The following is a 22,976-nucleotide window of genomic DNA, read 5'->3' on the forward strand; positions in this document are numbered from 1 at the left end:
AGAAATATCTGTCAGGAGGAGGAGGGGGGTGTTCAGCGTCTGACTTCAGCTCAGATCATGATCTCATGGTTCGTGAGTTCAACCCCCACATCAGACTTTGTGCTGACAGCTCAGAACCTTGTGCCTGCAGATTCTGTGTCTCCCTCTCTATTTCTCCCCTGCTTGCACTCTGTTTCTCACTCTCTCAAAAATAAATAATAAAAAAAAAAAGAGAGAAAAATATCTGATGTGGTTTCAGCTATCTGATAAAAAATACAATATTTGGGGAAAATCTCTACCAGGAGTTTCACAAACACAGGTTCCGTGACATAGCATTGTCCTTTGGCACCTCTGCTGTCAGTCATAGCAGTAGAGTTCTTTAGAAAAGAGTCTTCTGAAGACTTGGAGAAGGTAGTTTTTTATTAATGCCAATTACTTGTTTTATAATTATACTGTATTTTCTGTGCCCAGTTCAGGAGACTGAGAATACACAGACACACAAATACAAAGAAAAGAACAAAAGCAGTTACAGTTCTGGCACATCATGAAAAACAACTTCTATAAATATTTTGATATCCTTTTCTGGACGTATATATGTTTAAACAAAAATGCCATCTGTTTTGTAGACTTTTTTTTACTAAATAACTCATTTCATTTCTCACAAGAAGTATATTTTGACTAAGTGACTTTTAAAAATGCATAGATTCTATTGTATGATTATATTCTGAATTACATAATTGGTTTTGAAAAGAATAGCATAACGAAGGCAATGCGATATGTTATTTCCTTGAAAAGAAATTACATGATATTTTTGGCTTCTCAAAGATTTGATTATTACATTATATAAATGACAAATTTACCCCATACTCCCCAAATGGATTGAAGTTGAAGCAATCTCTGAAGCTCTGAACCTGGAAGTGCTGTAAATTTTACTAATAGTTTCTTATCCCCCTCCGAATTCTAAACTATAAATTTCAAGTAAGGAAAGGTGAACTTCAGTGCAGAGCTCAGTTTCTGGATTATAATATTACAAGAGGCTCCTGGATGGCTGAGTTGGTTAAGCATCCAACTCTTGATTTTGAACCAGGTCATGATCTTATGGTTTGTAAGAACAAGCCCTGTGTTGGGCTCTGTGCTGACAGAGCGGAGCCTGCTTCGGATTCGTCCTCTCCCTCTCCCTCTCCCTCTCCCTCTCCCTCTCCCTCTCCCTCTCCCTCTCCCTCTCCCTCTCCTCTCTCCCCCTCTCCCCCTCTCCCTCTCTCCCCCTCTCCCTCTCCCTCTCCCCGCCCATTCCCCTCCCCCCTCCCCCCTCCCCCTCACCGGTCTCTCTCAAAATAAATAAATATTAAAAAATAAAATATTGGGGCGCCTGGGTGGCTCAGTCGTTTAAGTGTCTGACTTCGACTCAGGTCATTATCTCACAGTTTGTGAGTTCGAGCTCTGCATCCGGCTCTGTGCTGACAGCTCAGAGCCTGGAGCCTGCTTCGGATTCTGTGTCTCCCTGTCTCTCTGCCCCTCCCCTGCTTGTGTTCTGTCTCTCTGTCTCTAAAATAAAGAAACATTTTTAAAAAATAAAAAATATCTCAAAAAACTAAAAGTTTGGAAGAAACCAATTACTGTGTAGAATTTCAAATTTTAAATGAATTAATGTTCCTAAAGATATCCTTTTATTTATTACATAAATGTTTACTTATGCTTTGTGATAATTTGGCCATTGCTCCCTAATGGAAGAGTTTTAGAGCAGAATTGGTCAGAGTCCTATTTCTTGATAGAATTTCAATGGGGCTTCCATAGTTTTAGTAGCTAGCCTTTTAAGTTTGGATATATTTCTTTTAGAAAAACATGACATTAAACATATAGATACTTAAATTATTTGCAGTAATAAAATTATTGTAAGGCAATTAAAGTTAATTTATCTTATAAATTTATCTTATTTTATCTTATTTATCTTATTAATTTATCTTATAATTTATCTTTACTAAATTGTTTAATTTCTCTTAGCAATAATTACTGTTTAGATATCTGCATAGGTAGCTCTTCCATAGATAAGAGCTAATAAAATCTTTCCTCTAGTAGAAGCATTATTTGAGAAATTTGAAAATAGGAAACAGTAAGATACAAATAATCTTTTGATTATGGGATTATAGCTAAGTAGGTGGACCTCATTTCTTATGCCTGTAAGTAGAGAAAGATTTAGAAGGAAAAAGATTTAGCAGTGGAGAGTGGGATTAAGGGAAGAGGGAAAGGAGAAGGTTTTCACTTTTTATTGTTCTGTGATGTTGATTTTTTGAAACAATTGTTATTTTTTTGCAGTCACAGAAACTAGGAAAACAGATGTTTTCAATTGTGCTGGAATCTTTTGTTAGTAAACAAAAACAGTTAAGAGAACCCATTTTGTTATAAATGTTTGTCTAAACAGTTGTTTTCCTGGTCTTCCAGCTTGACTGATGGTTGTAATATAATTTAGACAAAGAGATCAGTGATTTCTTGGTTCCTCAAAATCTGCATTTTCAAATATTGGGAAACTACTGCTAATCACAAAAGCTGCCACTCGTTGAGACTTTACTCTGCACCAGCCACTGAGCTAAACACTTTACATACATTACTACATCAACCCTTAACATTAATCCTAGGAAGATGATGGTGATGGTGATGGTGATGGTGATGATTATGATGATTACCACCACCATATCCAGGAGAGGTTAGATGATAGAAAAATTCTATCTGATTCATCTTTAGCTAAATTGGTGTCCCCTGCTTATAGAATTTTATAGCTCTGGGGGAAAAGTATGATCCTTAATTTTAACTTGATATCCAGAACCAATTGAGTCATATTTATCATATATTACTGTTAAAAAAAGAAACGTGACCACAAACTAAAGGAAAAAGCTCCTAAATTTTACTGTGATGAATACACCAAATCAGCTTGAGATGTCTTTGGACTAGGTCTAATTGTGCTTCATCTAAAGGAATCAAAGTTATAATGGTGGATTTCTTTGCTTTCAAGTATAGCTCAACCTTAACTTTCACCATCTTTGTTTAGCAAACGTTTTAGATTTTCAGTTATCCTATTCCCATATTATGGCTTGTTCAACACCTGTGTGTGTACACTCTCCTTTCCTGGCCTAACACTCTATCAAATAGTCTCTCATTCAGAGCTTTAAGATATTAGTTAAGAAGTATGAAAAATACTTATTTTCCTAAGATTTTTGATGGATCCGTGATGTGTCTTTACTAATATGCATTTGGAGTTTAAAGCTATGTTACCTGGTAAAATTTCTTATGTAATAGAGCTCTTTTGTTGTTAACAGACTGCAGGGATAATATATTAAACTTAATTCTGTCTTCTTTTTCCACTTTCCAGAACATGTAAGTACACCCCATTATACATTGTGGTATACACTTTTACTTGTGTGTGTGTGTGTATAAATATATATATACATATATATATAATATGTAATATATAGAGTATTTGCTTAATTCATTTTTTATTGTTTAAATTTTTCCATGTTTGTTACTGACCAGAGCAGCAACTTTTAATAACTTTTGGATCATGGACCACTTTGAAAATCTGATTTCTAGCAGTGGACTCTTCTCTAGAAAAATGCATACATACCAGAATTTTACATATAATTTCAGGTGATTCTTGAGCTTTCTAAGCTCATTCAGGAACCGTAGGTCAAATATCCCTAAGCTAGTGCAAGAAACTATGGTTATGCTTTGTAGTAACTGCCTGCAGTGTAGGTATTACACATACAATATGATGTAAACATTTTTGAAGTAAGTGAATGGATAAAGGAGGCATTAAAGTAATTATTTTAATGTATTGCTCATCTGCCTTTTTACATTAAATAATGTTTTCCATAGACCAGAAGAAGCATCCGTTTTAACTTACTACTATGAAATTTTACTGGCTATATAGTAACTTACTCATAGTTGGCTAAATCTGTGTACACTATGGGTATGTGTGCCCAGGCATAGAAAGTGGCTTCCTGGCAATGTGACCTGGTTCATCTTTTGACTTGAGAATAATGGCATTCATTTGAAATCTTTTACTTTCTCCAAAACAACCAGTGTAGGATCATTTAATAAGTTGCCAGTATATGTTTTATTTAAAGAGATATTTTCACACAAATGAAGTTTCATGACATTGTCACCTCAAAACTAATTTTTATCATTTAATAAGTTGCCAGTATATGTTTTATTTAAAGAGATGTTTTCACACAAATGAAGTTTCATGACATTGTCACCTCAAAACTAATTTACTGGTAGTCCTATTGTAGAATCTGAGTCAAAAGACCATTCATAGGATTACTCTTCTTGGAATATAGTACCCTTTACTTATCAACTGCACATTCTTCTGCACAGTTGCATTATTTGTGTTTGGCATAATCTCTAAAAGTATGTAAAGGGGCAGGTGAGAGATGGGATAGGGAGAGAAATCTGTCAAGTTAACAGTATTCATAGTCCAGACCCTGATTTCAAGACTGATGCTTTTACTGAGAAGAACTCTGTGTTTCCTTTTTAAGCAAAAGGTTAGAAGTTTTGAGAGCAATGATTCTTAACAGCTGAGCTGTGAAAAAAATATGAAGAAACTCTGGAATCATGGAGAGGGTTTATAGTTTATAAAAGTATACTGAATGCTATATCATATTTATAAAACACAGGTTGTGTTTTATTGATATATATGGTACAAGGAAAACATGAAAAAATCTTGGTTGATTATGTTACAAAGAACTATAGTGTTAGTGATTCTCGAAGCAAGAGTTGGATGTTGTGTGAATAAAATGTTTACATACTCAAAGAGGGTGTGCTATTTTTTTAAGTTTTTTTTTTTTCTATGTTTATGTTTGAGAGAGAGACTGAGGAGGGGAGGGGCAGAAAGAGAGAGACACACAGAATCCGAAGCAGGCTCCAGGCTCTCAGCTGTCAGCACAGAGCCCGACGTGGGGCTCGAACCCACAAACCATGAGATCATGACCCAAGCTTAGTTGGACACTTAACCGACTGAGCAACCCAGGCGCCACAGGGGGTGTGCTATTTTTAAAGTTAAAAAAATAAAGTGGTTTCTTTTTTTTTCTTTTTTTCTTTTTTTTAATGAACAGATTCTGATACCACCCCAATGCACACACACAAACACACCCCTGCCACCCCTTTCTATTTTTATACTCCTTTGTTGAGCATACTACTTCAGTTGAGATTCACCTAGAAAAAAAGGTCTTTTGATGCCTGGGAATATGTATCAGCCAAGAATGACTGTTTTACTTACATTCAGTAGTTTGCAAAACAATAGTTCCCTTTTTAGGGGGAAGGAGGAGACTTATTTCCAAGTATAAAGTTTTATTCAAGAAATAAAGAACGAGGGTCAAAATGGTCTTTAAAAAGAAGAATGAGGGGTGCCTGGGTGGCGCAGTCGGTTAAGCGTCCGACTTCAGCCAGGTCACGATCTCGCGGTCCGTGAGTTTGAGCCCCGCGTCAGGCTCTGGGCTGATGGCTCGGAGCCTGGAGCCTGTTTCCGATTCTGTGTCTCCCTCTCTCTCTGCCCCTCCCCCGTTCATGCTCTGTCTCTCTCTGTCCCAAAAATAAATAAACGTTGAAAAAAAATTTAAAAAAAAAAAAAAAAAAAAAAAGAAGAATGAAATGGAGGAATTGTACTTCCCATTTTAGAAATTTATTATGTAGCTGTAGTTATCAAGACAAGTACATATACAATGGGATAGTATTTGGCCATAAGAAAGAAGGAAATCTGCCATTTTAGAACATGGAGGGACGTTGAGGGCATTATCCCAACTGAGATAAGCCTGGCAGAGAAAGACAAATACTGCATGGTATCAATTATACGTAAAATCCAAAAAAAAGAAAGAAAAAAGTCTAAGTCTAGAAATAGAGAGTAGAGAAGTATTTGCCAAGGGCTGGGGAGTGGGGGAAAATGAGGAAAGGCTGTAAAGGGTACAGACTTTCAGCTGTAAGATGAGTAAGGTCTGAGGATCTAATGTAAAATACGGCAACTATAGTTGATAACACTGTACTATTTCATTGAAATTGGGAAAGAGAGTAGAACTTAAATGTTCTCACCAAAAGAAAAATGTGTGACGATGGAGATGTTACTTAACTAGATAGTGGGAATCCTTTCACAGTGTATATGCACATCGAATCACTACGTTGTATATTTTATGCTTTAAAAAAAAAAAAAAGGACATGGTGACACAAGTATAACTCTACAGATCAAATAGGATTGAGAGTCCAGAAGTAAACCTTTACATTTATGGTCATTTGGTATATGACAGGGGTTCCAAGGCAATTCAGTGGGGGAAAATATAGTCTTTTTAGAGCTTAGAACTGAATATCCATACACAAAAGAGTGAGGTTGAACTGCTACCTCATACCATATTATAAAAATTAACTCAAAATCAATCAAAGACCTAAATGCAAGAGCCAAAACTGTAAAACTCTTAGAAGGAAATCTTTGTGACCCTCAATTAAGCAGTGGTTATTTAGATATGACAGGAGGCACAAGTGATAATAGAAAAAGTAGATACATTGAAATTCATCAAAATTAAAAACTGTTGTGTTTCAAAAACGTTAAAAACCCACAAAATGGCAGAAAATTTTTACAAATCATATATATTATAAAGGACATATCTAGAATATATAAGGAACTCCTAACAACTCAACAATAAAGACAGCCCAATAAAAAATGGGGAAAGGGTTTGAATAAACATTTCTCTAATGAGATACCTATGGCCAGGAAGCACAAGATGCTTAACATCACTACTCATTAGAGAAATGCAAATTAGCACCACAATGAATACTACATCACATTCGCTAGGATGGCTAGAATAAAAAGACAAACAATAGCTAGTGTTGAAGATCTGGAGAAATTGAAACACTCATGCATTGCTGGTGGGATTGTAAAATGGTGCAAACCAAAAATGGTTTGTATATGTTAACTATGTTTAAAATATTAAACATAGAATGGCCATATGACCCGGCAATTCCATTCATAGGTCTGTATCTCAGAAGTTGAAAACACATGTCCACACCTGTGTTTGTACATGTGTACAAACTTGTATATACATGTTTATAGTAGCATTATTTATAGCCAAAAAGTGGAAACATTTTAAATGTCCATCAGCTAATGAACAGATAAAATGTCAAGCACAAAAATCCACATGTTATATGATTCCATTTGTATGAAATGTTCAGAATAAATATCTATAAAGACAGATTAGTGGTTGTCAGGAGCTGGGAGGAGTGGGGATGAGAGTGATTGTTCTTAGGTACAGGATTTCATTTTGAGGTAAAGAACATATTATAAAATTAGATGGCAGTGATTGTTGTATACCTCTGGGAATATACTAACAAACCACTGAGTTATATAGGAGTGAATTTCATGATATATGAAGCATATCTCAATAACGATATTTTTTAAAAAGATAAGAATGAGTGCATCTACTTATGAAACTGTTGATTGATAAGGTAGCTTTGTTGTTACTCTGATCATATTTTTGCAAAGGACTCTAGATGACTTCTCATATTTATCCATCTACCCCCTGGCACCTGATCAACTGACAGATGGTACAAGAGTGAATGGACTAGAGCATGGAGACATAAAGGAACCCTCCTACCCCAGTTCTCCTTCCCTAGGCTGAAAATTTAAACTAGCCAAATCGTATAGTTTTGTTCAAATAACATGACAACTTGCTGCCCTTTTCAGTGAAATTCCTAATGGAATTTAAAAATTTGTACTGCTATCACAGCTTTTTATTCCTTGCCTTTTAGAAATTGGAAGAAAACCCTAAGAGAGAAACATTGCACCATAAAGACAAGGGTTTCTTATATGAAAATTTCAATCATATATTATAGGGAAGAGGCAGATATTGGATAAAATCTACATCAGTTTTCTGGGAGTGCAAATGTAAAGTAGTAATTCCAATGTCATTAGAATACTGATAGTTTGAAATAGAATAGCTCAGTGACATGTTTTCTAGTTTTAGATACATTTGTCAAGCTTATGGTGTAGGCAGCCAAACCTGAGAGTTATCCAAACTGGAAAACAGTTCTTTTTTGCAGAAAAGAAGTGAAGATGTTTGATTGTTCAGCCATGCTACATATAATCTCTCTTGCCTCTAGGTTATTCAATTTTTATCCACTTATTTAAAAAGCTTTATTATATAATAGGCCTGGCCATGCGCCCCTTTACTCTTTCAGGGAGCATACCACTTTAACTACTACTAATGTTTTTATTAGGTGCTGGGCTAGAACACAGAGAGTCCTTGCTCTCAAGGAATTCAGAGACTAAGAGGAAGGGGGGAATAACTGAGGGCAATGGAGTAAGGTGGGTATTACCCAAAAGTCTGGGCAGAGTACAAAGGCAGCATTGTATTTTTGGAGGGAGTGCTCTCTGGAAAGGTATCATGGGACAAGTGACTCTTGAGCTGAATCTTGAAGCAAGGAAAGGTATTCGCCTTTTTAGAGGACCTTTTAGAAGGAAATAGAGGACATGTGCATGAATTTGGGCAAAGATGCTTAGTGAAATTGGGTCTGTTACGTGTTTATGGTTTGAACTTAAGGTTCTGAATGGTGGGTATACTAGGATAGGAATTTACTGGGACAGAGAAGGCTGGAGCTATGGGCCATAGCCAGACCACATTAGCTTGTAGGTAATAGGAAGCCACTGCAGGATTTTAAGCAGAAGAGTAAAAACTGTAATAGGATTTCTTTTACTTCACCTTGCTGTTAAGGCTGCACATGCAGCATTCTACTGCTGAAGTTTGGCGACCTCTGGTGTTGAGCTATTAAAAATAAAGCTGTGAAAGAACTGCTTATCATACTTTAGTCAGATGATTCTTGGCTTTCTTTCTTTGAAGAAATAAATAAGTCCTCATTTGATATCAGTGTCTGGGTACCTATGTAGCTAAATGAGTGAGAAAATGTTACAACAAATGTGGATGGGCCTGGGTGCAAATGAAGTGATTGATTTAATCACGAACAGCATTCCCAGCCCAACGTGGCCGACTAATCTCTGATTTTTTGGAACCTTTCACCACCTTACCTGTCATGATCTAGGATGGTGGGCCAAACAAAAGGTGTTTTTTTACAGTAAATGGAGAGGTCTTATTCTAATAATAGATAACAGAATACATATACTCTTAACGGTAGTGTGATAATTTTTAACATCTCCCCTCCCCCCTTTTTTAATTGTGCGAACTATCATACTTACAGAAAGTACATAAAACATTTATGTGTAGTTTCATTTCCTTTAAGTCATGGCAGAACTCAGTTTTTAGGAAACCCAGAAAGAGTTATTTTTTTTCTTACCATATGTCCTTAATCTAAAAGTTTTGGAGAAAAATATTTTTCTATCTTTTAAAATTCAAGGGAATTTTAAAATATTTTTCTATCTTTTAAAATTCAAGGGAATTTTAAAGAGTTGATAAGATTCATTTCAAACATTCTTTTTTAATCTATCAAATGAAAAGGCTCAGTTTATATAATTTGAAAAATTCCAACTATATAATTGAGGTGGAGTAAATCAGGTAGAAATATACTCCTAATAGCGTATCAGGTAGAAATATATACTCTGTATATAATAAAATTGAATATAAAACCTAAAGATATACTCAAATAGAAATAGGATAGTCAGTTAAATGTCCTCTGTGTTTATTGTATTGATTGCAGATAGTGATGCTTTTAGAATCTTTGCTCTTCATAATTTGTCATTTACTTTTCAGCCTGTAACATTGCTGTCCCTCCATTATCTAGTTCTTAGTCTCTGTTCCTATTCAGCTGTTACTGTTATCCAAATCAGGCTGTTTTCCACTTCACACCTATCATGCATAGAATGCGTGTCTGACTCATTTGCTTCCTAGACTCTTTAAGTAGAGTCATCTCTTGTCTCTCCTTCCAGAACTCTTTCCTGAACCCCTTCCCCTTCCTCTAGAGCAGGGTAGCACTTTCATCTCACACATGTATCTACGCTTATTTTGTTGTACTGATCTTTGTTGATTGTAGAAGTCTCTCTGCCCTACAGCTCTTTGAAGATAGGAACTCAATAAATGTTTTGAATGAATGAATGACTTAAGAGGCTGAGCACAAAATTTTAAATGCCTCTTGATTGTCTTACCTTTGCTTTCTTTAAATATTTATTTTGAGAGAGAGAGAGAGAGAGCGCACGTGTGCTTGCAGGAGGGGGACAGAGGATTTGAAGTGGGCTCTATGCTAACAGGAGAGAGTCCAAAGCAGGGCTTGAACTCCCTAACCATGAGATCGTGACCTGAGCCAAAGTCAGACACTTAACTGACTGAACTACCCAGGAGCCCCATACCTTTGCTTTCTTAAAGACCATGTATATATTATATATAAAATAATTCTGTAGAGTTTGGTACCTACTCTGACACTTTAGATGCTGGCCTTAACAGAGGATGAGGATAAGCATCTGGTTATATTTAGTGTAGTAAATGTATCACAAATTACATAGTGGTCTGTTTTACTTTTCAAGTCAACATCATCCAGGTGTAATTTACATAAAATGTAGCTGTTATAAGTATATAGTTTAATAAGCTTAGACAAATATATATAACCATGTCCAGGTCAAGATTTAGAATATTTCCGTCACCCCAAAAGTGTTCCTGTGTACAGCCTGGGCTGAGTAAATATTCCAGCGTATGCCAGGCAAACCAAGACAGTTGATCGTTCTCTTCATGCACCTTCGCAGTTAGTTCCCCATCTTCTGTCTCCGATGACCATTGGTCTGCTTTCTTTCAGTACAGATTTGTTTTTCTTGTCTATAATTTATTATGAATGTATGTTTCTTTTGTATCTTTTTTTGCTCAACATCATGTTCTTGAGATTCATCAGTGTTGTTGCTTATATCACCTGTTTTTTCCATTTTATGCTGAGGTATATTCTATTAGAACACACTTTTTTTTTTTTTTTCAACGTTTATTTATTTTTGGGACAGAGAGAGACAGAGCATGAACGGGGGAGGGGCAGAGAGAGAGGGAGACACAGAATCGGAAACAGGCTCCAGGCTCTGAGCCATCAGCCCAGAGCCTGACGCGGGGCTCGAACTCACGGACCGCGAGATCGTGACCTGGCTGAAGTCGGACGCTTAACCGACTGCGCCACCCAGGCGCCCCGAACACACTTTTTTTTAATCTCTTCACCTGTACATGGACATTTGACTTGTTTTTGGTTTTTGGCTGTTGCAAGTAAAACTGCTATGAATGTTTGTTTACAAGTCTTTTTGCAGGCATATGCCTATTTCTTTTCAAGAAAGGACTTGAAAGTATCTATAAAGGACTGAAGTTGCCAGTCATATAATAAGCGTATGTTAACTTCATAAGAAATTAGCAAACTGTTTTCCAAAGCAGTTTTACTATTTTTCACTCCCACCAACAAATAAGAGAGTTCCTGTGTTCTACATTTTCGTCTATACATGGTGTTCAAGTATAGTCTTAAAATTAATATTATCATTAGGAAATGTCCCTCTTTAGTTTAATTTCTTTGCCCTGAAGTCTCCATTTTCTGACGTAGACACTCCATTTTTCTTATGATAAGTGTTTGCATGGTATAAGTTTCTGCATTTTGACCTATGTGTCTTTATATTTCAAGTTTCTCACAGACAACATATACTTACTTTTTTTATAGAGTCTGACAATTTCTACTTTTTTAAAAGTTTTATTTATTTATTTCAGAGAGAGAGAGAGAGAGAGAGAGAGAGAGAATCCCAAGCAGGCTTAGCGCCATCAGCACAGAGCCAAACGTGGGGCTCAATCCCATGACCCATGAGATCATGACCTGAACCAAAATCAGGAGTCGGACGCTTGCTTAACTGACTGAGCCATCCAGGCGCCCCCTTTTTTTTTACTTTTAAATAGTGCAAGCCTTTGCATGACATTCCAAATTTATTGAACTACTGATGCAAAATTACACAAATTGTGCTACTTTACTTAAGGCTTTTAGTTTACACTTGACCACCTTTAAGCAGTTATGGCTCCCAAAACAATTTAATAACAACAATAGTTTCTGTAAGTTAGGCTTTGCAATTAAAAATTCTTGCAATAAAATTACAGTATGCACAACTATGCATAATATGGCACTTACCCACTGTTTAACATTCCAAGCAAGATTTTATACATGTGAAATAATCACGGCAGGCAAAAATACTAAAAGTTGAATGCTTAGTATTGCAAATATAGTTAGACATGAGTAAGCATAGGATTTATAGTGAGAATCTACAATTAAGGAAGTCTGAAAGTGATTTATCAAAGTTTGAGGTTTGTTAAACTTTCTAATCTTGTTTAGCTAATTAGATGCTTACATTTCTTCATATAATTCTTCTGTTGCCTCAGATCTATATTAACCGTTCAAGATATTCTTTTTATTTTTTTATTTTATTTATTTATTTTTTTTAATGTTTTTATTTTTGCGACAGAGAGAGACAGAACATGAGCAGGGGAGGGCCAGAGAGAGAGGGAGACACAGAATCGGAAGCAGGCTCCAGGCTCTGAGCTGTCAGCACAGAGCCCGATGCGGGGCTCGAACCCACAGACTGTGAGATCATGACCTGAGCCGAAGTCGGACGCTTAACCGACGAGCCACCCAGGCGCCCCAAGATATTCTTTTTATTAAGTTGAATTACCAGATATGAGTAGATTTATTTTAAATTATTTTTTATTGTTAATTCTATTTTTTTAGCTTTTAATTATAGCCTTGTGATCTTATAAAATCTTAGTATATCCTGCACAACTCAAAGAGATTCAGACTTCATTTTATAGTATAATCATTAGAGTTTAAGAAAATGATTTTTTTGAATTATTTAAAAAAAACTTTTCCTTGTTTTTTTCCCTTAATATTAGGTAGACCATTTTAGGGAGTCAACTACACATGTATTTGAATCCCATATTTACAGCTGACAAACTGTAGCTTTGAGAAGTTGGTTTACCGCCATCACTTGTAGGTTTCTTTTAAGTGTAAAATGGGTAAAAAAGTATTTATAAAGTTTAAATGAGAAAAGAAAACTGATAATCCGTCACGCAGAGCTTTCTATATACTGAATGCTCAATATTTCTTCTCTTTGTTCTCTCCTTTTCCTCACTCATGGACCTTTTGAAAGGAGAACTTACATATGCTGTCTCCACTTACTTCAGATGATTGTGTCTGCTTCCTCTTTTCATGGTTGATCTCACCATGGTCAGAAGGGAAGTCTCTTCACAGCCAGATGTAGTAAACACCTTTTGGGCTTTATTTTAGCTGAGCTAATTGTGTCGTAAGTTACCTCTGTCCTTTAAATGTTTACTTTCCTTGGCCTCCATGGTATCATTGTCTGTAGGACTTCTAGTCTCTTGGACTTCTGTCTCAGTTTTCTTTTTAAATTTTCCTTTTACCTATATATTTGTGTCCCATGGGCCATCTTTAGTGCTCTTCTCCTTCAGCTTGCTCGACCTGTTATACACTGTCGCATCCACCAAGCACCTGTACATCAAGTACTACCAAACCTGTTTTCTACCCTCATGCCCTCTTCGAAATGATATACCTAATATTGGCCCCTAAGTTCTTCTTGAATGTCTTAAATATTGTTTTTTTTCCAGCACTATGCGTTCATGCTTAATAGCATCAACATCTTTCACAGCTTCCAAAATTAGAAACAAATACTGTCTTCCAATCAAGTCCAATAAATGGATTCTTTGATACCATCTCCTAAAATTGTTTTGCCACTGATGAGATTTGAATTATGCCCAACTCTGCTTCTAATTAGTTTTAACCTGAAAAGGTGCTCCTTCTGGGCCTCATTTTTTCTCATCTCTAAAACTGTTTGGAAGAGGTCAGAGTTTGGCAACTACGGCCCAGGAGCCAAACTCACTCTGCTACTTATTCTTGTAAATAAACTTTTGTTTATGGCTGCATTTTGCTCCAGCAGCAGAGTTGAGTAGTGACAGAGGCTCTGTGACCTACAAAGCCTGAAGTATTACTCTGATGCTTTATAGAAAAAGTTTGCTGACCCCTGTTCTATGGGATTTCCCATTTAGTTTTCATCTCTTTTAGCCAACCTGGGGAGAACCTGGTTTAAGATTTTTTAAAAAATAGTAAAAAGAATAGAAAAATATTATAGTAGTTGACTATTTGGCAAGAGAAGTTAAACATAGAAAATCCTATGACATTAGAATCTCTGTTTCCCCATCTAATGGCCTCAGTGAGTCATGATCATGTGGCCATAACACGGATAAGAAGTTCTCCATTGCTGCTTTGTGGTAACAGACTAGTTTATTTGGTTAATTGCTTTTAACTAACTGATAGTGAATAGATCAGTGATTCCACTTACTGGTTAGTAACTAGGTTCTCAGAAGTCACAAATACACATATTTTAAAAGTAAAGGACACATTTAAACTCTGACCATCAATTATAATTATAATTAAGAATCTTTTTTATATCATTATTTGCCAAAACATTATTTCTCAGTGTGATAACAGATTTTGCACATATATACACTGTGTATATTGAAAGAAGATTCGAAATACACAGAAAAATACTTATGTAAAAGTCATAAATACTGAACTGTAATTAATTCCAGTACACATATGCTGAGGTGTACTAATGTCTGCAGCTGACTTTGAAATGTATCAAAAAATAAGGTGAATTTATATATGTGGATAGATGGATGGAAGTGTGATGAACCAAACACAGTAAAATGTTAATCATAGAATCTGGGTAGTTGGTATAAAGGAAAAGGGTTTTCACTGAAAAAAATACATATAAAATTTTGGGCAAATGTTTAGATGTGAGTAGCTCTGAGATAGGAATTTAAGGAGAAGATATGGGAGTGAAAACACACAGTATACCTTCTTGCTTTCACATTAAATAAATTATTAAAAGTTTGTAAAGCAAACTTGTATATATGGCATGTTTCACAGCTGTTTTATTGTGTATTTCACAGATTTACTTCACCTTAGGTTATAATAAAAAACATGTAAGAATTATAACATTCATTTCAGGGAGGATGCTGCCTTTTCATTATAGTTTGTAACTGGAATTCTCTTGCTTAGCCCCTATTGGAAAGTTAACCAAATGGCTGATAAGTCCATGTGATCTCTGTCCATACAGTCTGCATTTACTAATTGGACATCATTCAATTCTCATTTCTTTTGGCATTCTTACCAACTAGTAGGGAGTTAGGACTGTGTCTTGTGTTAACAAAGTACTGAATAAATAGAGGGGGACTGCACAGCAAATAGTGATTCAAATGTGGGCATTTTTCTTAAATGTCATTTCGTTTACTGTGAAATATATCATAATACAGAAATATATTAAAATGTATTCAGTGTAAAGCACAATAATAAAGTGAATATCATGTAATTATTACTCATATTAAGAATTAAAGGTTAGAGGTTAGAGAGGGAGGGAGCCAAAACATAAGAGACTCTTAAAAACTGAGAACAAAGTGAGGGTTGCTAGGGGGTGGGAGGGAAAGGAGGGTGGGTGATGGGTATTGAGGAGGGCACCTTTTGGGATGAGCACTGGGTGTTGTATGGAAACCAATTTGACAATAAATTTCATATTTTAAATAAATAATATTTTTTTAAAAGGTTACAAAAAAAACAAAGGAATTATTTATGCCCCAATCTGGTTATAATCCCTCCTATATTTTCTCTGTTGAGTTTAATAATCCATACTTGATTTTCCTAACAAATATTCCCATGTTTGTTTATTATATAGTTTTAGAATTTTACTATATAAACTAAAATATACTTTGGTCTTGCCTGCTTTTAAGCTTTATATAAGGCAGTCCTACTGTATGTATTCATTGCTGAGTGAAAACACCACTTTGTGAGATTCTTCAGAAGGGATGTGTAGTTAATGTACCATTTTATGACTGTACCTCAATTTATTAATGCTACTTTGGGATTTTTGCTTTTGCCTGCAGTATTTTATTATTATGAACAATGTTGCTTTGGATGTATAAAAAGTTTCTCTAGGTTAGAGGATATACCTTAAAATGGAATTAGTAAGTTGTAGCATCATTGAAGATATGCATTTTATTTTTTTTTTAATTTTTTTTTTCAACGTTTATTTATTTTTGGGACAGAGAGAGACAGAGCATGAACGGGGGAGGGGCAGAGAGAGAGGGAGACACAGAATCGGAAACAGGCTCCAGGCTCCAAGCCATCAGCCCAGAGCCTGACACGGGGCTCGAACACCCGGACCGCGAGATCGTGACCTGGCTGAAGTCGGACGCCTAACCGATTGCGCCACCCAGGCGCCCCGAAGATACGCATTTTAAATACTCAGTTATTCATGTCGTTGTTGTTGTTGTTGTTTTCTTCCAGTAGTTAAAAGAATCCACTAGGGTTGCATTTGGGGAGCAGAATTATCGATTAGTTCACACTCCCTTCTTTTTCACTCCTCTCCCTCTTTCCCAGTACATATACACACATACATAGACACACAGACGCGCACGCGCGCATGCACACACACACACACCCTTCATTGAGGGTCTAAAATAGGATATTAGTGTTTGCTTTATTACTTAAAAATAAAAACTGAGGGGCTCTTGGGTGGCTTAGTTGGTTGAGCATCCAACTTCAGCTCAGGTCATGATCTCACAGTTCATGAGTTTGAGCCCCACGTCAGGCTCTGTGCTGACAACTCAGAGCCTGGAGCCTACTTTGGATTCTTTGTTTCCCTCTCTCTCTGCCCCTCCCCCTCTTACATTCTGTCTCTCTCTATCAAAAATAAATAAACATTTAAAAATAATAAAAATTGGGGCGCCTGGGTGGCTCAGTCGGTTGAGCCTCCGACTTCGGCTCCGGTCATGATCTCATGGTTCGTGAGTTCGAGCCCTGCATCGGGCTCTGTGCTGACAGCTCAGAGCCTGGGGCCTGCTTCCGATTCTGTGTCTCCCTCTCTCTCTGACTTTCCCCCGTTCATGGTCTGTCTGTCTTCTGTCTCAAAGATAAATAAACATTAAAAAAAATTAAAAAAAAATAATAATAAAAATTAAGATTCCTTTTTAGCCTTCATATTTTAAGTGTGAATAGTTCCTTACTTACAATGTCTGATGTCTACAGCTACAAAAGCCAGTGATTTCCCTTCCCAATACTAGATAATACCTTGCTCCTGTCTGTAAAGTTGGACTTCTGCTACAAAAAGGAAGGGAGCTTAAATAACTGGAGATACATTTCCAGTGCCCAAAAGTGAGCTTTCCACAGAGTGATGTGTTATAATTTAGATCATTTTTACACATCTTTTTTTATCCCCTCAATGACATCAGGGGTTTGCTCAGAAATTGTCTTTTAGGCAATTAAAAGTCATTTTATAGTTAACTAGATTCTTTTTTTACTTACATTGACAAATAATAGTATATAACTCTATAGCTCAGAATGTTATACCTCTCTTACTTCAACTTTATATATTCTTATACTTAGTTTCTGAAAGATATAATTGACATATAATAAAGTGCACATATTTAAAGTGCACAGTTTGGTAAGACGTATGCACATAAGAAACTACCACCATGAAATCAAGACAATGAACATATTCCTCACCCCCCATAATTCACTAGTACTCTTTGTAAGGCTTGTCTCCAGCCTTCACAATCATGGCTTTCTTTTCTGTCACTGGAGACAAAATTTTCTACATTTCTGTACAAATGAAATGATAACAGTAGGTACTGTCTCTGGTCTGGCTTATTTTACTCAGTGTAAATTTTTTTAGATTCATCCATGTTCTTTTTCTTATTAGTGAATAGTATTCCATTGTATGGGTATACCCTCATTTGTTTATTTATTCATCTGTTGTGGACATTTGAGTTGTTGCTACTTTTTTGGCAGTTGCAAATAAAGGTGCTATGCACATTTGTGTAAAAGTTTTTGTATGAACATATGCTTTCATTTCTCTTGGGTAAATACCTAGGAGTAGGAATGATGGATGTATGGTAAGTATATGTTTATGTCTTTAACATACTGCCAAAGTATTTTCTAAGGCGCCATACAATTTTACCTTTCCACTAGCAATGGATGAGAATTCCAGTTGCTCTACATCCTCACCAGGACTTGGTTTACACAGGCAATCTTTTTTTTTTTTTTAACTTTAACCATCTTAATAGGTATGTAGGTGGTATCTTACAGTTTTAACTAGCATTTCCTTGATAATAATGAGGTTGAGCATTTTTGCATGTGCTTATTTAGTTTACTATCTGAGTGTTCTTTGGCGAAGTGTCTGATTCTATCTTTTGCCCATTTTTATTGGGTTGTTTGTCGTTTTGTTTTGAGTTTATAGGAGTCTTTTCTATAATCTAGATAGGAGTCCTTTGCAGAATGTATGTTTTGCAAATGTTTTCTTTCAGTCTGTAGCTTGCCTTTTTCTTAAGAGTGTCTTTTGGGGGTGCCTGGGTGGCTCAGTCGGTTCAGCATCAGACTTCAGCTCAGGTCATGATCTCACTATTTGTAAGTTCAAGCCCCATGTCAGGCTCTGTGCTGGCAGCTTGGAGCCTGGAGCCTGCTTTGGTCTCTGTGTCTCCCTTTCTCTCTGCCCCTCCCCTGCTCGCACTCTGTGTGTCTCTCTCTCTCAAAAATAAGTAAACATTAAAAAAAAAAAAAAAGTGTCTTTGAAGAATAAAACTCTTAAAATTTTGATTAAGTTCTGGTTTTAATGAAGTCTAGAGAATTAGAACCAAAAAACAAACCAGGAAAACCCTGAAATTCTTACTTTGCCCTGATTATCCACCGGTTACCACCACAAATCCAGTACTTATTATTAAGTTCCACTCTTTCTTTGCCACTATTTTTGAATTACAAATGGCTGAATATTGTAACAAATTTGTTTTATACCAGGCTTTAGAATTATAAAGAAAGATATGTATCATCTTTCTTCAAAGCACTCTCGTTTTTAGTAATTTATGTTTCTTCCTGTCATCTGTCTTGTGCAGTCAATTCCATAGACTTTCCTTTGTCCAGTGCATACTGCATCTCTAGAGACAATGATGCATTCAATATATTTTTATTTTGTATTATACTCTTTCCCATGCACAAATATGTAATTTCATTATAACAAGAAATCTCTTCTTCTTTGTATTCTCCATATGTCATAGCATAGTTCCTTGGACACAGGGAACAATCACTAAATACTCACTGAATGGTATTATTGATGACTGTTTGAGTAAGTTCTCCTTATTAATTTATTGATAATAAAACCTGTGGGGCACCTGGGTAGCTCATTCCATTAAGTGTTTGACTCTTGACCTCATCTCAGGTCATGATTTCATGGTTCATGAGTTCGAGCCCCACGTCGGGATCTGCGCTGACAGAATGGAGCTGCTTGGAATTCTCTCTCCCCCTCTCTCTGCCCCTACCCACTCATTCTGTCTCTCTCTCTCTTTCTCTCTCTCTCAAAATAAATAAACTTAAAAAAAATTAAAACCTTTGACTACACTAAATGAATAAAAGATCTCATTTCAAATGTCCATGGTTACAGTAGATGGTTTTTCTAGTTAGAACAAAGATGTTTGATTTTTACTTGAATGCTTTTGAGTGATCTTTTTTTTACAACAGTGGCTTCACATTATGATTATCTCATAGAAGTCTGTGTAGGGTAGTATAGCATTAGGATCCATAGCCAGTTAAAAATTAAAAGTCTTGGAGCGTCTGGGTGGCTCAGTCAGTTTAGTGTCAGGCTCTTCTGACTTCAGCTCAGGTCACGATCTCACCCCCATGTTGGGCTCTGCGCTCACAGCATAGAGCCTGCTTGGGATTCACTCTTTCCCTCTCTCTCTGCCCCTACCCCACAAGCGCGTGTGCTCTTTCTCTCTCTCTCAAAAATAAACTTAAAAAAAAAAAAGTCTCGTGCAAAATCTGCTCTTTTTAACCAGTTTTGTATTTCATAACTTTGGAATTCCTTTTTCCAATGAAACCAATATGCTAAAACATAAAGACTTAATATTTGTAAGTATATAGAAAAATATGGCAATAACTTGCTTTCTTTATCTAGGTCCTGGGGACACCAACAAGGGAGCAAATTAGAGAAATGAACCCAAACTACACAGAATTCAAATTCCCTCAAATTAAGGCACATCCTTGGACTAAGGTGAGTCAAAAAGAGTTTTTTAAAAAGCACATTAACCAGTAGTTAACTTAAATTTGGGTTTCTCATTGTTCTTAAACTAAACTATTTTGATACTAGATAGCTGCCTGAGTACAAAGTATACAGCAGCTCTGCATCTAAATATAGTTGGGTAGTATCAGTGTGTCATTGACAGTATATAGTTTTGTCCCTACTGATTTCCTGTAGATGGTTTTCAGCCTGGGTTTTTATTTGTAGGATAACGACAGTGTACCTATATCATCAAAATAAAGAATTTCATCAGGAGTAGTATCTTATATATAAATTTTGACTATGTAAAACTCAGAAGTTAATTTCTTCACACAATTAGAGATACTTTTTCAATATATAGCATATGAAAATGTATATTTCATATATTTATTTTTAAAACTATTATTATGTAGATCTTATTATAGATTATACTGTCTTTTTTCTTTTATTTACTTTCCTGTTGGTGTTTTGGGAGAGAAATAAAAAGATTTGATCTGGCTTGGAGTATACATTGAAAGTATTGATATGTTAATGGGATATCACTAGCCCTTGGATAGCCTCACCCCAACATTAGATGGAACCAATTCTAAGAGCATAGGTACTAATTTACCAGAAAATTGATTTTTTTCTTTGATACTTAATTGAAATAATTTTAAGAGAGATTTTACTTAAAAGTTTTTTCATTTCGGTGTAATTTGTGAGATTAGAGCAGAGGAAGAAAAATCTCAATCAGGGCTTATTGCTAGAGTGAATCTCCAGTGTCCTTATTTTATAGATTCAGAAACTCTGGCCAAAGATACCAAGTGACTTATTCAGGATCACATAGGTGGCCATGACAAAGCCAGGATTAAACTTCTACTCTGTGTGTGTGTGTGTGTGTGTGTGTGTGTGTGCGCGCGCACACGCGCGCGCATGCAATGCCAGACTTTATTTAGAGTTATGTAACATGTACCTCTTCTCGTCTTTATGTATATTTCATTATATATTTTTGTGAGTTAGAAATGTTCAGCTCTTTTATGGTTCAAGCAGAGATTTTCTGTACTTAAAAATGTAGATGTAACATTTTGTTTTGAGCATTGATGGGTTCATTTAGTTGGTTATGTATCTTTTATGATAAGAGGTGAAATAATTTAGGGCTATAGATGAAATAATTTATATTCCCAGATTCAAAGTATGTTTCTTTCTGTAAATTGTATTATGGTTCTTGTTACTTTTCCTTCAAGTTCTCAGAATCTTATTATCTCTCTTCACTGCAGAAGATCCTTTTGTCACTAATTACTTGTTTAGAATCGGAGATCTTGGTGTTTTAGTGCCAGAATTCTAGGTTAGCTTTTACTGGCCATGATGTTGCCTTCCCCACCACACCTTTTAAAATTTATAATAAACACTAAGTATTCTGAGATAAACCATTCTTTGATCTTATGCTTAAAGTTTATTTTGAACTGGGTCAGAAGATACTTAGGGTCTCTCACCTGGCTCTAAACTCAGAGATTCCTAGGTGACCTTTTGGGATTTAAAGGTTGAGTTGTAGTTTGAATTCAGTGAAGTTTTATAAGTTAAAGTATAAGTGACTTGTAGTATACTATGATTTCAACCATGTTAAAGAAAAACAAAAAATAAAGAGAATTCTATATATTGAATAAATACAGGGAAATACTCCAAAATGCTAATGTTTGAGTGAGATGAGTGTAGGTGATTTTATTTTCTTTGTTCTGCATTTCCACACTTTCATTAATAAGAGTGTCATTTTTATGAAGAAAGAAAAATAAAGCTCTTTTTGGTATAATCTAAGTATTCCTTACATGCTACCCTTAATATAGAGTATCTATCTAACCAACATGATGCTGAAATTGAGGTCATGAAATTTACTTTAACAGTTTCTATCCTTTTTTTTTTTACATCAAGACTGCTGCCAGTATTAGTGTGTGTCATATTCTGCATTTTTTCCCCCAGGATATATCTTTTGAAGTATTAGCTAAGATGGAACGTGAGGTGAGGAATGGTTGTTTATAATTAAAATGCAGCCTGCATAAGATTTGTGGTCAATATGTATACTTTACATCTTCCTCTACTTATGTGGACTCCTGATGTTTTATATCTTACAATAATGCTCTTCAAACTTGAATAATCTATATAAAGCCCTTTTGTTTGTTTGTCTTCTTTAGGCTTCCATTCCTATATACCATGTGTAGAATGATGACTCACTTCTCCCACCTATTTTGTGTGTTCAAACTACTATGAACTCTTCATTCATATAGTGTGCCTTGGCATAATTTGATTTTCACTTAGTACAAATGCATTTATTATGTAATAAGTACACTTATGTTAATTTCTCATTAGCGCACATAACTAGGTTGATGTTATTGGTTGTAAACACAAAACCAAATTCAGACACAGAAATTCCATGACACTATTCTGTCATCTGGATGAATCTAGATGACCCAAAATATGCTTATGTTGATTTTTAAAATAGGTTATTATCAAAATGAAAACACAAAATTTTAAATTTCTGGCAGGAAGTGAGTCCCCTGTCTTCTCTGTTATGATAGTAAACACCAGCCTCAGAAGTACTGTCTTACGCTAGGCTGCCAGTGAAGTTATTTTTTAAGAAACACATAATGTTCTCTAAAGAGAAGAGCTTCTTGCCTTTTGAGGGCAGGTAACAAAGTCTGGAAACAAAAGCTGCTTTGCCTTTATTTTGGTCTTCTGATAGAACCTACATTAGGTCCATTTCCTAAAACTGTGAGCATGTGAACCCTGCTTTTCTGTGCTGCAGTATAGTACAGCTATATCCCCAAATACTGGAAGCTGGTGTGCTCAAAAATGTCGGCAGACAGAAAGATCAAGAAAGAAATGTCTTTTATGCAAACATTGAAGTGAAGGGATTTAGATGTGTAGGAAAAATAGC

At 35.7% G+C, this 22,976-nt stretch overlaps 1 protein-coding gene across 3 annotated transcripts in view; it reads left to right on the top strand.

The window, feature by feature from the left end:
* Positions 1 to 22,976, top strand: part of GSK3B (glycogen synthase kinase 3 beta) — a 199,928-nt gene that overhangs the window by 136,955 nt on the left and 39,997 nt on the right. For all 3 annotated transcript variants that reach the window (XM_047099859.1, XM_047099857.1, XM_047099858.1), the window contains exon 8: positions 19,967 to 20,062. In XM_047099859.1, the coding sequence (XP_046955815.1) occupies positions 19,967 to 20,062 (96 nt within the window). The remainder of the gene's footprint in view (positions 1 to 19,966; positions 20,063 to 22,976) is intronic.

The sequence above is a fragment of the Lynx rufus genome, unplaced genomic scaffold (genome assembly GCF_022079265.1).
Source record: "Lynx rufus isolate CCGP_SWC_20201006 ecotype Redwood Valley unplaced genomic scaffold, mLynRuf1.p SCAF_5, whole genome shotgun sequence".
NCBI classification, from domain to species: domain Eukaryota; kingdom Metazoa; phylum Chordata; class Mammalia; order Carnivora; family Felidae; genus Lynx; species Lynx rufus.